The 15426-nt window shown below is 54.3% G+C and overlaps 2 protein-coding genes across 7 annotated transcripts in view; one reads left to right on the forward strand and one right to left on the reverse strand.

Annotated features, from left to right (window-relative positions):
* The window catches only part of NfI (Nuclear factor I), a 95075-nt gene extending 92121 nt beyond the window's left edge, over positions 1 to 2954 (reverse strand). For 3 of the 6 annotated variants that reach the window (XM_075673199.1, XM_075673196.1, XM_075673193.1), the window contains exons 1-3: positions 1770 to 2518; positions 1275 to 1398; positions 910 to 1065 (exon numbers count right to left, since the gene is read on the reverse strand). In XM_075673199.1, the coding sequence (XP_075529314.1) occupies positions 910 to 1065; positions 1275 to 1398; positions 1770 to 1774 (285 nt within the window). In that variant the 5' untranslated portion in view covers positions 1775 to 2518. Of the gene's footprint in view, positions 1 to 909; positions 1066 to 1274; positions 1399 to 1769; positions 2521 to 2540 lie in introns of those variants that run through there. The other 3 variants (XM_075673194.1, XM_075673197.1, XM_075673195.1) reach the window with 3 other exon arrangements.
* A 2605-nt stretch (positions 2955 to 5559) lies between these two features.
* The window catches only part of LOC142559665 (uncharacterized), a 221859-nt gene continuing 211992 nt past the window's right edge, over positions 5560 to 15426 (forward strand). Inside the window, exon 1 of the mRNA XM_075671234.1 lies at positions 5560 to 5717. The gene's annotated coding sequence lies outside the window, so the exon portion shown is untranslated. The remainder of the gene's footprint in view (positions 5718 to 15426) is intronic.

Raw genomic sequence — 15426 nt, forward strand, 5'->3', positions numbered from 1 at the left:
AATATCTTTGTATGGGTGAACTATTTTGAAGATGGCTCCAGTGAGCTTTGGTGAAAGTACAACAGCAAATTGGCAAATGTATGGGCACAAGTGAAAGACCTCAGTTGTGAGTGAGAGCATTCTTGGCGAGGACCACCTTCTCTCCCTCTGCTTTTTATTTTTTACCCGAGGCAGCATAGGAGAGTGGTGCGGAAGGGGGGGGGAGGAGGGGGTTGCTTTTGGCAAGCGCCGTACAGTTTATGTGCAAACATTCAAGGTGGGATCCAGTGGCCCACAACAAGGCCCACTTGGCCGGACACCAGCTAGCTGCGGGGACAGTGACCGAGGCGCGCTATTTCATGACACCTTCAGCCCCCGGTGGGGGCTTCCTATCCTCTCTCTCTCTCTGCTTGTACGCGCGACGCCCTCCTTCGACCGGGACGGGCGCTCGCACTCGACACCACGCACTGACTTCCAGCTCCCGGCGCTTCTCCGCCGGCACGTGCAGATAAAGCTTTCGGCAGTCGAGTTATTTGCGTTGTGCGTGGGCTTCGACGGCACTGCGCTCGCCGCCGCGCGACGGCACGCGCGTATATCCGCAAGCGGCTCGTCGAGGGTCAATCCACAAGGCGCGTACGGGCTCGTCTCCGTGAACCACAATATCGTCGGCGCGAGGCCTCAGGGCGGAGCAGAAGTGCTGTTTTTTCCGAAGGCGACTATATAGCTGTTACCGCGGGGGAACCGCCACTAGCCGATAGGCCGCAGCTTGTTCAAGATTGCGCGCCTGCCGGAGGGAGGCGAGGGGGGTGAGGACCTTGGCAGTGTCGCTTGCGGAAGGGGGGTGAGATGTAGGAAGCAGCGAGCGAAGGGCGGCTGCCCGGCGGCTCTGTGTCAAGGCCTCTGCGCGCGCGCGCGCGCGCGAGTCCGCACCTGAAGCTCTTCCTTGCAGCGGCGCTCCTCGTCCAAGCTCATGCGCTTCTCGTGCTTCTTGAAGTACTTGCGCTTGGCCGCCTGGAGGTTGAACCAGGTGTACGAGAAGGCCTTCACATGAGGCAGGAGGGCCTCAATGAATGGATGGAATTCATCCTGCGACAGCACACGCGGAAGAAAAACATGCGCGTTATACGCCGCGCCGTCGGCGGCCAAGGTGAGCGGCCCTGACGTAACAGCCAGCAGCAGCAGCAGCGCGCACGGCGTCACAGGCGGCCAACCTTGGGCGGACCGGAAGCGCGCGCTTCTGCTGCTGCTCGTTTCGCTGCTGGGCCGCAGACCTTGGATGCAGCGGCGGTACCCACCAGAGGCATGCAGTCCCGTGAGAGCTGGGGAAGGCTACAGCTGGCCGGTATGCCGCACGCCACCATCGGCTGCAGGCCGCTGGGCAGGCAGTACCACGACGAGGCAGCGGCTCCGCTGCGACGCCTGCGCGACCAACACACACACACACAACGCGTTGCGCGCGGGGTCTCTCGATTACGAGCCGCCAAGGCCGCCCCGCGATAACGGCGCCCAAGGTCCGGCGCCGGGAGGGGGGGGGGAGGCCACGAGCTCGCGCGGCGGCAGCGGTTCCGAATGCGCGGTGGGGTCCGAATGTCAAGGGCTGGACCGGCGGACCATCCGCGGAAGCAGTGGCAGCAGTGGGTTCGCACCGGCGGCGCGCATTTCAAGGTTGCTCATCGCGCAGCACCGCCGGGGACCCGGCCGCGCGCGACGCGCGTCTATTTCGAGGGGGGCGGGAAGCGCCGCTAATTCGGGCTGCCCTGGAAATAAACCTCGCTCGCGCGCGCGCTTACCTCATGGCTTGGAGTCCCCGAGGCGGTCCGCATGGGAGCTCCGCGGCGGAAGCGGCGGCAGCAGCGCGCGAGAGCCTCCGCGAAACTGCGCCTCCAAGGATACCACATTACACAAGGACAGTGCGGCAAACTGGCCGGCCTTGATCGAGCCCGTTCCCTTTTGGGAGCGCGCCCTCGGGACATGGTCGCCCATGACGAGGCGAGTCGCCTTGGCGCTTCCGAGCCGCCAAGGCGTGCAAGGTCGGCCCCGTTCAAGGCTCGGCTGACATAACTGCCGCACACACACACACGCACAAGCCGGGGACAAGCAGACGCCGCGCAGAGGCTGCTGTGCCGCCGACGTCGCTGCGGTCGCGGGGCAAACCCCCCCTTTCGAGAAACGCGACACCGCTCGGACACGGGACCGACCCCCCCTCCTGCCACCGCGCACATCGCCGCGCGCGCGCCGCGTGCTCAGCTTTCACGGCGGCGCGCGGCGCGGCCCATAACGGGCGATCCGAAACCAGCGCCGCGAGGAGGGCCCAAGGGCACACGCGGGCTTAAGCCTCGCGATCGTGCGTAGAGCCTAGGCCTAGCGCTCCGTCGCCGCCGGTCACACCCGGGGCACTGACGAGCGTCGAACGCGCAAGCAGCCAGCGCGGCGCCGCTGACCTGGCTTGGGCCCAGCAGCCGGGGCCGCGGTCAGCCCTTCCAAGAGACGGGGGTCCGCGCGCGCCGCGCCCCGTCTCAGCAGCGCGCCAGCCAGAGGAGAAAGGCACACAACACACTCACCATGCTCTAGCGGCAGAATCCAAGGGGCGGCACGCGCATCCTTTCCGGGCACAACACTTGGCGCGGGGGCGACTCGGTGGCGGCAGTCGACGACGGGAGTGTTATCACAGAAAATACGCACGCTCCTTCCGGGTTTTCCTCGCGGCGATACAGACACACGTCAGAGAGAAAGGCCACCGACGAACGAACGAGCGGGGTCCCACGGGAGCGCCGAAAAGCGCTGCGCAGCTTCTATCGATTCCACTGATCCCGGGACGAGCAGATGATGGCGGAGGATGAAGAGCAACTCGCCGGGCCAACCAAACAAAAAGCTGCGCCAAAATCAATGCGGATTTCAACTGTGGCGTAGTACGGGCCAAATAATCGCCGCAGCCGCTGCAGTGGGTCGCTGGGCGTGCGAGCGAGCGAGGCGGGGAGGGAGGAGCGATAAACCGGCCCCGAGCCGTCACTCACCGCCGTCCAGAGCCAATGGCGGCGCGCAGGTCGCGTGACGCGCGGCGCGTCACGCGCCTAAGGGGGCGGGACCTTCACTCCACGTGAGGCCGCATCACCCGCAGCGCGCGCGCGCGTCGGTGGTCGCCGTCGGCTACCGAGGTCGTTCCTCAAAAAGAAGAAGAAAGCAAACGAGACAACCATTCTCTCTTGCGAGCCCGCTTTGTGTGTTGGATAACGCAAACCCGATCAGGGCCCCCGAGATAAAAACGACCCGAGAAAAGAGACGTCAAAGTTCGCCGGACGTCGCTCGAGCGAATAAATGTGGACGCTGCTCGCTTTCTACGCGCAACGGCGCAGCGATAGCAGCAGCCGCAGCACAAGCAGACGACGCCCGAGAGCGGACGTCCCGGGAGCTGAGCCGAAGAGAGCAACGTTTTTATTTTTTCCCAACTCTCTCCCCATCTTCGCCGCTGTGATGCCCGGTCGTTCGCCTGACACTGGAACTCTGAAAATAGCGCCGTGACTTGGAGCTCTTGCTCGGCGTTCACTCCGTCGACAACCGACCAGCGCGAGGGAGGCGGCGCGCTGCGGTGTCGCTAGGCGCCCCGTTTTCGCGAGAAAGACGTGCAAAGGCGAGGGAGCGCTAATCGCGGTCCGTATCGGCGATTCTTATATAACCGATGCGGACTTCCGATTAGCGGCGCTGCGCCAGGGTCGTTCCGACGGCGACGCTGCGGCCGGTCCTCACCCCCGCCGCTGCCTGCGCTCTTCGTTGCAGCGGTTGGCTTTGCCGTGGCGGGACGCCGCTCTTGCACTGCCGGCGGCGTCTGCATATGGCGCGCAGCTTCGGCGTCGTAAAAAACGCGGTTGCCGCGTCGCGTGTATGTGCGTCCCCGCGGCACGAGGCTTTTCCCAGGCCATTCATCATGTTACCCGAGACAGGTGAATGGAAAAGCGGCTCGTTACGATCCGCTCGTGAGAGGGGAGTGAAGAGCTACCGCGACGATTGTCCTCCGAGCGCGCGGCGCGTCCTGTCCCTTTCGCCTGCAGCCGTCTCTCGAACGACTACTACAACGCGAGAAGCTAACCGACAAGCCCCACGCCGTGCTTTTCAGCCCTTCGCGCTGTCTTGGTGTAGTGCGCAGTAGCGCCGGCCTTGCCAAATGAGCCGCTTCGAGCAAAACTCGACCCTCGCGTTGAAGTTACGCTAAACGTGGTTTGCTTGCCTGTCGAGTTTTCGGGCCTGCGATGAACGTGGAGGACGCAGAAATCCACTGCCTGTGTCTCCCTCTCATGTGGTGGTGCTATTGCCCCCGCTCTTCGCTTTTGATGAGCAGTTGTCACAATACCGCGACGGATCCACATCGCTACCTTTTACAGTGCTGAAACGAGAACGACACAAACTGATAGGCAAGAGCACCGAGGTCTTGGCGCCTTTAGCCTGTTATTGTTAACTATTTCCTCTGCACGAAGAAGATTCAAACTTCGTAGGACTGTGTCTGTTGACGTAACACATGAGTAATTGGAGTTCGCCGGGAAAGACCTTCCTTCTACAGTGGAAATAAAATTAGCGATTGAAGACGTCTCTCGGTCTAAGGCTGCGGGTGTAAATTGCGTTCACTGATTAAGTTAAGGAATCGTAAAACATTCGTATATTTAGCGTTACTTCTTTTAAAGCAACACATTCATGCCGATAGCAGCGGCGAAGCAAGAAAGCTGGCGTCACGCACAAGCGAAATCAAAGATACAAGTCCCGACTCCCGACCTCTATTTGAACTTTCTTGGCACCTAATTGCTGAGACCCAATTGAGATATCTTTTGTTCCTAAATGATCTTTGCCATTGGCCGACCACTTTCACTAATTATATGTCTAACATCGGGAGCGGGTGGTATTTACTGCAACGAAAAATTCGATGAATCAGAATTCGCGAAGGAATTCTATAAGACTATAGAACTGGTCGCAAGGCCAGCCAATTGTGACGCCGAAGATATTATTAGCGTTGGTGACCGGCACTTACGAACAAAACCCTGGTGAATTCGGCCCCGTGGCCCGTATTTATAAATCTATACTCGGAGGCTAAATGGGTTCGCAAGAACAGGATGCGACCAATCGGAATAGAGAACATATCATTAGCGAAGGTGACCACTCACTGACAAACGGTTTTTACGATAGATACAATGTGCCGTATAACGTAAAACTATCCCAGTGTGTTTTTGATTCAGTCTTCTGACGTCGAACTTACGAAACCACCGACGCAAGCATCGGGCGTTGACCCATAGCGTTGTTCAAACAGCCCAATCGAACGTTGTACTCGGTTATAAGAGGTCACATTCGATTGATTTCAAAGCGAATAGCATCGCCTGCCTTGACGGGTTCCTCTTATCTAATAGGCTGACAAAAGGCGAGTAACAGGCTGACGCGGAGATGGTTTCGATTTGGCTGAGCCAGTGCAGTGAAAGGGATGTGGAAGGTGGCGCCGGCGTCTGCAATTGGACCACTTCCCCTTAGCTCGCTGTGGCTATAGCCACAAAATCGGCAGCAATGTTACGCTCCTGTAACACGTAAAGGCGAACGCCTGCTGCGCACTTTGGTAATGAGCCGTCTCGCATCGTCGCGTTGCTGCTCTCACAGTTCGGCTTCTTCGGCTTGTTTTCGACGCTTAGCTGCGGCTTCGCGCGCTTCGGGGGCAGACTCGCGCCAACGACGTTTCTCTTCGACTTCACGTTGCATCCTCTCAGCAGGTGATTGAAACGTATGTTCGGTGTGTTGCATGGGCGATTTCAATGGGCGTATGTACTGTTCGCTTCGCTTTGATGAGCGCTTGTAGCCTCAGCCTTACGGGCGTATGAGCCATTGAGAAGGTCAATGTTTTTTTTTTTGTACCACTCGACTAGACTCTGCGTAGAATCACGTTGTATCTGTGATTCAAATGAATGTATATGATGTCCGCTTCACTTTGATGAGTGCTTGTAGCCTCTCCGTTACGAGAGGGATGAGCCATTCGCATTTTTTGCTTGCTCAGGGGATAATAGCCATTGCTGATGATGATAGCTTCTGTACCATTGGACCGGACGACGCGTTTTTTTTTTTCAACACCATCCGTGGTAAAAAATCACGGCGGCGTCCACCGGAACACTTTCGATGCAGTGCGAAAGGGAACACGGACACAAGAAGGAACATACAAAAATACAAGACACAGCGCTACTAGCAACGATGTGTGTTGTCTTACATACTTGTGTCCGTGTTACATTTCGCGCTGCATCAGAAGTGTTCTTGATGATTCACCAACAAGCCTCCATTGTGATAACCTTGTCCAACGGAACGTTAAAAATGCCGCTAAAACAAATTCTCAAAGAAGAAGAGTTTGCAAAGCGATGTCATATATACGTGTCGGAAGGGATCAACAGCGTTATACTGTCACGCAAAAATTCTTATTGTATTACCAAAGCCTGGAAAGAAACCACAACTGACGAACTTAAGGCCCATATCACTGACATCCTGCGTCGGTAAACTCATGGAACATGTGGTTCTCACACGTCTCACGAGATACATGGATGATGGAGGACTTTACCCAGATACCATGGTTGGATTTCGACCAATGTTATCGACGCAGGATATTATGCTCAAACTAAAACATAAGATCATAGATGCGGGTGAGAAAAGTCTAGACACTAAGGCAATACTAGCTCTCGATCTAACTAAGGCCTTTGACACCGTCACGCACAAGGCCATACTACAAGATCTCCAAAAGCTGGATGTAGGACGTAAAACATACGCGTACATCAAAGACCTCTTGACAGATCGTACCGCAAATATTTCAATTGGAGAATGCAAATCGGACGCGCTCAAGCTAGGTAATAGGGGTACCCCGCAGGCTTCAGTCCTATCTCCATTTCTATTCAACGTGGCAATGCTCGGTCTTCCTACGAGACTCGAAAAGATAGAAGGACTCGGACACAGTCTCTACGCGGACGACATCGCCCTTTGGGTGGCGGGTGGAAGCGATGGGCATGTGGAAGAGATCCTTCAAACTGCGGTAAACACGGCGGAAGACTACATCAAAGACAAGGGACTGAGATGCTCCTCGCAAAAATCAGAACTTCTGCTCTATAGGCCCACATGCCGGGGTCGAAAAAGCATTAGGGAAAGGCCGCGCATTGTGGTCACAGTAGAAGGCACCACGATACCGATAGTGGAGAGCCTGAGAATACTGGGACTCCGCATATCCGAAAACGGCCATAACGGAGAAACCATTAGACTACTTGACAGTAGTGTTCAACAAACAATCAGACTAATAAAGCGGATATCCAACAGGCACTATGGCATGAAAGAGCACAATCTCATCCGATTATTAGAAACATTCGTAATCAGTCGTATTGTATATGTGGTTCCTTACCTCAAGCTCTACGCTGCGGAGAAAGCAAAGATAGACTGCATTATTAGAAGGGCGTATAAGCAAGCCTTGGGACTTCCGGCAAATACGTCAAACGAAAAATTCTTGGAGCTCGGCGTGCACAACACGTTAGACGAACTTATTGAGGCCCAGAGAGTAGCGCAGTATGAAAGGCTTACGCAGAGTTTGACGAGGAGACACATCTTAGATGACATCGGAATAACGTACGAAGCACAGCACGGAGTGCGGAGAGACATCCCAAGGACAATAAGGGAACATCTATCAATACCCCCAATCCCCAGAAACATGCACCCGGAGTTTCACCAAGATCGAAGAAACGCACGAGCGAGAGCTCTCCACAAAAGATTCCGTAGTGCCAAGGACGTGGTCTATGTGGACGCGACGGAGTACGCAAATGGACAGAGTATGTCGATAGTTGCTACGAATCTAGAGGGTGACTGCAGAGTTGGTGGGACGGTAAAAACATGGAAGGCAGAGGTGGGGGAGGAAGCTGCCTTAGCACTGGCAATAGCCTCCACGGAAGCTAACATCGTAGTAAGCGACTGCAAGACAGCCGTCAAGAACTATGCAAAAGGAAGAATCTCGCCGGAAGCACTGAGAATTTTAAACAACTTTCGTGAAGATCGCGACATTCACATTATATGGGCACCCGCACACTCCTCCCTTCCCGGGAACGAAATAGCGCACAACCTGGCTCGAGAACTGACAGGCCGAGCAGGTGACACGCAACAAATACTGGGAACGGAGAGAGACCGGATGACCAGCTTTAACGAGATCACCAAACACTATAAATTGGGAAGGGCCCATTTCCCCCCGGCACACTCCTCGTTAAATAGACGGCAAGCGACGGCATGGCGCCTCTTACAAACAGATACATATCCGAACCCGGTGGCCTACCACCGCTACTACCCGGACCGTTACACGGATAGATGTAGATTCTGTGAAGAAAGGGCGCACCTACAACATATGGTTTGGGCTTGTCCTCGTACACCCATACAGAATAAAATAATTAAGACCGGAGAGCAGTGGGAGACCGCGTTGCTCAGCTGTGCACCGGAAGACCAACTCAAGGCAATCCAGCAGGCCGAAGATGCCGCCAGGGCCCAAGGGCTCGAGGCCGTCATTTAGGTAGAGGCCTAGGTCTCAAATCTGCTGTGCGCAAATAAAGTTTATTCCTCCTCCTCCTCCTATATGCAAATAAATTCATTTTCCCCGGCAACTACGAGTAGCCAGAGTGATCAGCGGGCCACGATCTTACATTGCTTTCGGAAAGGCGCAATCTTCTGCTATTCCAAAAAATAAAAAGTTCAGTTTTGTTTGGCATATTAATGCATCTTTAATGCGTACACGTCACTGTCGTGGTCAGTTTTTGCGGTTTTGGGAAGTCCCATAACAGACAGGAGAAGTGGGCGCGGACCGATAGCGAATGGCACAAGGCGAAAAAGGTGTAGAATCGGAACTGAATATTTTTATTTTGTTATGTATAATCGTGCATAATCAGTTTGTACACGTCGAACTGAATAGGGAGTTCCCGCGGCTATCGCGACGTGCGTGAAAGACAGGCGAAGTGGCGGAGGCCGAAAAAATTTTACGCGAATCGTGAAGGGCGCTGATTGCAGAAATGGACGCTGTTTGGATCGCACCGCTGGTACGATCTGTTGGGAACTCGGCGCTGACGCCCGTGGTTGTACCTGGGTCGCAAGCCCCAAGGGTAGCGTTGGCCTGGCGGCCTGGGGTACAACTGGAAGCATCCGAAGGTCCCGGCAAAGCATGAGTCGACTGGTAACAACGAAACAACTTGTTTATTTTAACATCGCAAAGAGTTCGCGGTCAGGTTTGACCGAAGTAGAGAGACGGGAGAGCACTTCACTCAACAGAAGAAATCGGAGCCCTCCTTTTGGCGTCCGGGGGCAGCTGTTTTTATACTCTCGCAGTTGAGGGCAAGAAGGAACCCCTCAAAAGACGAGCACGTGAATGTACAATGGGCTAATGGTGACGCACACTGTCGTAGCGCTGCCGTAGCACCATGTCGAGCACGATCTCGTAGCACCCTGTCGTAGCGCTGCCGTAGCACCATGTCGAGCACGATCTCGTAGCACCCTGTTGTAGCGCTGCCGTAGCACCATGTCGAGCACGATCTCGTAGCACCCTGTTGTAGCGCTGCCGGTCGGGCACAATGACTGTAATGAGGGGATGATCCCTGCTTTCGCATCGCCTCGTTCGGGCACAATGACTGGAATGAGAGGGTGATCCTTTGCGGTCGCATCGCCGCAGTCGCGCCTGGAAACACCTGCCGATGAGCGTTGCGGCGACGACGATCGGGCCAAAATGTCTGCCGCCCCGCCGCAGTCGCGCCGGCAAAACCACGTGTCGCAGGCGAAACGCAACAGACCGCCCCGCCGGGGGAAGGAGATCCCGATGGACAGGGGACTGCATCCGCTGTCCGGAGGGATGTCGCTCGATGATGCTCATAACCGAAGTCGGGCGTCCCTCGACGTTTCTTGAGCGCAGCGCACAGAGAAGGCCTCGTTCTCTAGTTCAGGTTCGCACGGGACACTGCAAAGTGACTTCGGGAGAGTTCACATTTTTGTTCTCGTTCCCGGCAAGCGTTAGAACTACGCTGAAACTCAACCGCTCAGTCAGCAAGCACGGCACAACCCTCACTAAGCCCTGCCAGGCTCTTCCCCCTTTTTATACCACTGCCTAGTTCCTTACAGTAGTCTAGCATCACTCAGAACGCGTCCACAAATTGAAATATTGCACTAGAAAGCATATCATCACTTTGAAACACTAAACAAAAGCAATATGTTAAAAAAAAATCCTGCCTCAGGAAGAAAAACATCAGTAACAAACAATTTTGAGGCTGATTCCTACGTTAGGGGCTTCGACTTAAGCCATCGGCGTTACCGTTGAGACTCCCCTTTTTGTAACGCACCTCAAAGGAATATTGTTGTAAAGCGAGGCTCCAGCGCAGGAGGCGGCCATTTTTGGGAGAGATGGTCTGCAGCCATTGGAGAGGGCAGTGATCCGTCTCAATGATAAACCTCGAGCCGGCTAGATAGCATGACAATTTCTGAACGGCCCACACGAGACACGCACACTCTTTCTCGGTGGCGCTATACGCCTGCTCACGACTGGTCAGCTTACGACTAGCATACAGGACGGGGTGTTCTACTTCTCCATTTTCCCGTTGGCACAGTACAACGCCCATGCCTCGCTCACTAGCATCGCACTGAACAATGAACCCTTTTGTATAGTCTGGCGATCGTAGCACAGGCTGGCTTGTTAGGGCACTCTTTAGGGCGCTAAAAGCTCTTTCCTTTGTCTCGTCCCAGACGACTGTTTGAGGCTCTGTCTTTCTTAGAGCATCCGTCAGGGGAGCCGCGATATCAGAGTACCTAGGGATGTACCTCTGATAGTAGCCGGCGACACCCAAGAACGACCGAATATCGGTCTTGGTGCGCGGTTGCGGAAAGTCTCGCACAGCGGCCACTTTTATTTCAGAGGGGCGGCGACGACCCTGACCAATCACGTGACCGAGGTAGACAACCTCGGCCTGTGCTAACTGGCACTTAGGAGCCTTTACTGTCAAGCCCGCTTCGCGCAGGCGGGTTAGCACTGCCCGCAAGTGTGCCACATGCTCAGACCAGGATGCGGAGAATATCGCTACGTCGTCTAGATACGGTAAAGCGAATTCTTGCTGTCCCCGCAACACTTTATCCATGAGGCTTGAAAAACAGTATGGCGCGTTCTTCAAACCAAAACTCAACACTTTAGGACGGAATGTTCCCATTGGTGAAATGAACGCCGCATACCTACTAGCCTCTTCTGTAAGTGGAACCTGCCAATAACCCCTGACAAGATCTAGGGTGGAAATAAACTGAGCGCTACTAACTTTCTCAAGGCGCTCCTCGATGTTAGGGATCGGATAAATTTGATCCTTAGTGATGGAATTAAGCCTGCGGTAGTCGACGCAAGGACGAGGTTCCTTGCCCGGTACCTCAACTAAAATCAAAGGGGAGGTATAATCACTCTCACCTGCCTCAATAACACCGAGCTGTAGCATTTTCTTTACCTCAGCCTCCATAATATCGCTCTGGCGGGGTGACACCCGATACGCCTTGGATCGTACTGGCTCTGTGGAGGTAAGTTCTATATCATGAGTAAGTACAGAAGTCCTACCAGGCCTCTCAGAGAACAGACCTTGAAACTCTTGTAATAGCTGGTGTAGTTCGGTTTTCTGCTCGGGCGACAGCGGTGCTTTACTGATAAGGTCACTAATGACTTGACCGGTGTCTTCCCTGTTCGTCACTGAGCCTAGTCCCGGAAGCTCGACCGGAAGCTCTTCAGGAACGTTTACCATCATGCACACCACTGCTTCCCTTTGTCTATAAGGTTTGAGCAGATTACAGTGGTAAACTTGCTGTGCTTTCCGCTTTCCTGGCAGACTTACCACGTAGTTAACGTCCGACAGTTTCTGAACAATTCGTGCTGGGCCCTCCCACTGCACGTCTAGTTTGTTGTTTAGCGATGTGCGCAATATCATGACCTCATCGCCAACCTCAAAACGACGGGCCCTGGCTGTCCGATCATAATAAACCTTGGCCCTCTGCTGGGCCTTTGTCATTGCTTCACCTGACAACTCCTGTGCCCTTCTTAAGCGTTCGAGGAGCTTCAGTACGTACTCCACCACGACTGGGTCGTCGCCCCTGCCTTCCCATGATTCTCGAAGCATGCGAAGCGGAGATCGAAGCGAGCGACCGTACACCAGTTCAGCTGGCGAAAACCCCGTAGCTGCATGCGGCGCGGTTCTTAACGCAAACATCACCCCAGGCAGACACAGCTCCCAGTCAGTTCGATGTTCAAAACACAACGCTCTCAACACGCGCTTCATGACGGAGTGGAGCTTCTCAACGGAATTCGACTGTGGGTGGTACACTGAGCTGTGTAGCAGCTTTACCCCACACCTTTCGAGAAAAGTTGTCGTCAAAGCGCTAGTAAACACTGTGCCCTGATCTGATTGAATTTCTGCAGGAAAACCAACTCGCGCAAATATGGACAGTAGTGCATTAACTATCTCAACTGAGCTGAGTTCTTTAAGCGGCACTGCTTCAGGGAACTTTGTCGCTGGGCAGATCACAGTCAAAATGTGTCTGTACCCCGTGGCTGTTACCGGCAGATGTCCCACAGTATCAATAACGAGCCGTCTAAAAGGCTCCGTAATGATAGGTACCAATTTCAACGGCGCCCTCGATTTGTCCCCTGGTTTGCCCACCCGCTGACAAGTGTCACATGTCCTCACGAAATGGTCTGCGTCCCGAAAACACCCTGGCCAATAGTACTCTTGCAAGAGACGGTCCTTAGTTTTCTTAACTCCAAGGTGTCCGGACCACGAACCCCCGTGTGACAAGCGCAACAGATCCTGACGATAGCACTGAGGCACGATCAGCTGATCGAACTCCACTCCTCTGCGGTCTAGATACTTCCGGTACAGGACTCCACCTCTTTCCCCAAAACGCGCAGTTTTCCTGGCGATACCTTCTTTGACATTGCAGCGCACGTTTTCCAGGCTGCCATCCTTTTTTTGCTCGGCTATCAAAGCCGTCCGGCTGACTTTTAGCAACCTATCAAGTCCGTCTGACGTAGGCGCGATGAGCAAATCAGTAGATAGCTCTTCTAACTTTCCCGCGTCGGGCGTTTCCTCTCCAGTATCTGGCGCCTTTAACGTTACAGACTCAAGTTTATTCAGTTCGGGCGTGCTCGGAATATCAGCTTGCTGCGCCTCTGACCCTTTTTCGTTGTTTGATAACGTCGGCCCCGCAACTACCGCCTTTGCAGCGAGCTCCCGAACCTTCGATCTGGTTAAGGCCTGAACACTAGCTTCACCAAACAAAAGCCCCTTCTTGCGCAGGAGGTGATCGGACCTGTTTGAAAATAGGTACGGGTACTGGGGTGGCAGCATAGATGACACTGCCGCCTCCGTCTCAAGCGCTCCGAAAGGTCCTTCAATAAGCACCTTTGCTACTGGCAGACACACGCTATGAGCTTCCACGGCTTGCTTGATCCACGCGCACTCGCCCGTGAACATATGGGGTTCTACTTAAGACGGGTGAACTACATCCATCGTAGCTGCGGAATCGCGAAGCACTCGGCACTCTTTCCCGTTCACGAGGAGGTCTCGCATGTAAGGCTCGAGAAGCTTCATGTTCTCGTCAGTGCTGCCTATTGAAAAAAACACAACTTTTGGTGTTGTTTCCGGACACTGCGCCGAAAAGTGACCCGGCTTCTGGCACGTATAACAAACGCCCGCTCGCCTCATCTCGAACCGCTTTCTGCGTTCGGCTTCGGCTGCCGCCGTCTCTTTACGTTTGGTCGGACTGCTTCCACTCGCATCCGCACTACGCGTGTTCCCCTTTGCTCTCATGGGTGTGAACTTCGGCCTCTCGAACTTCGAGCCAAATTCACCCTTTTGACCGTCCTTAGCTCCGCGAGCCCGACGCGTCACAAACTCCTCGGCTAGCTCAGCGGCTTTAGCCACCGTACAAACGTCTGGCCTATCCAAGACCCAGTATCGCACGTTCTCCGGTAACCGACTATAAAACTGTTCTAGCCCGAAACACTGCAGAACTTTATCGTGGTCACCAAACGCTTTCTCTTCTTTGAGCCACTCCTGCATGTTCGACATAAGCCTATACGCAAACTCTGTATATGACTCACTTTTGCCTTTCTCATTTTCCCGAAACTTCCGACGGAACGCCTCCGCAGACAGCCGGTACTTTTTTAGCAGACTCGATTTTACTTTGTCGAAATCCTCTGCCTCCTCTCTATCCAAGCGAGCGACTACGTCGGCCGCCTCGCCGGGTAACAAAGTGAGCAAGCGCTGTGGCCACGTTTCCCGAGAGAACCCCTGCTTCTCGCACGTTCGCTCAAAGTTAACCAGGAACAAACCAATGTCCTCTCCAAGCTTAAACGGCCGCATCAGGTCAGTCATTTTGAACAATACTCGTTCTCCTGCACCGTGTGCCTGACTTCCATTACGAGCGCGTTCCATCTCAATCTCGAGACGCTTCATTTCCAACGCGTGTTGACGGTCGCGCTCTTCTTTTTTCTCTTGTTGCTCTCGCTCTTTTTGTTCTTTAAGTTCGCTCTCCTGTCTTTTTGCAGTCTCCCTCTCCTCAATGGTCTCAAGGCATTCCGACAGCTCGTCATCCTCAGCTTCTAACTCAAGAATAGCCTTTAGCAGTTCTGGTTTTCTGAGTTTGTCTGAGACATCCAGACCCAACTCTCTTGCAAGCTCCAACAATTTCGGTTTGCGCAACGACTTCAAATCCATGGCTGCTCTGAATGCTGCTTTCTCTACTGCCTATTATTGTCTTGCCGCAAACAAACCCGGCAGCAACGACAACCACAATTACCAGCTCTGTTTCTGACACTAACAAAAAGCCTGGCAAAGCTCAGAAGAAGAAAGTCCCGCACTCACCAAACCTCGCAGCCAAGAGTCCAGCGCAGTCGTTCCGCTGCAGGCAACCAGTCATCACACAGGGCTCGTTGCACTGCTCCCGGATCGTCGATGAGCTGCTCAGCATACAGTCAACTGCATCTCTTCGCTGCTGGCCTCCGTTGTCGCGATCTCACCGCTGGCAGACAGTTGTTTGAAGTCGGAGGCGATCTCACCGCTGCCAACCAGATGTTTGGATCGCACCGCTGGTACGATCTGTTGGGAACTCGGCGCTGACGCCCGTGGTTGTACCTGGGTCGCAAGCCCCAAGGGTAGCGTTGGCCTGGCGGCCTGGGGTACAACTGGAAGCATCCGAAGGTCCCGGCAAAGCATGAGTCGACTGGTAACAACGAAACAACTTGTTTATTTTAACATCGCAAAGAGTTGGCGGTCAGGTTTGACCGAAGTAGAGAGACGGGAGAGCACTTCACTCAACAGAAGAAATCGGAGCCCTCTTTTTGGCGTCCGGGGGCAGCTGTTTTTATACTCTCGCAGTTGAGGGCAAGAAGGAACCCCTCAAAAGACGAGCACGTGAATG

This window comes from Dermacentor variabilis, chromosome 10 (genome assembly GCF_050947875.1).
Source record: "Dermacentor variabilis isolate Ectoservices chromosome 10, ASM5094787v1, whole genome shotgun sequence".
NCBI lineage: Eukaryota > Metazoa > Arthropoda > Arachnida > Ixodida > Ixodidae > Dermacentor > Dermacentor variabilis.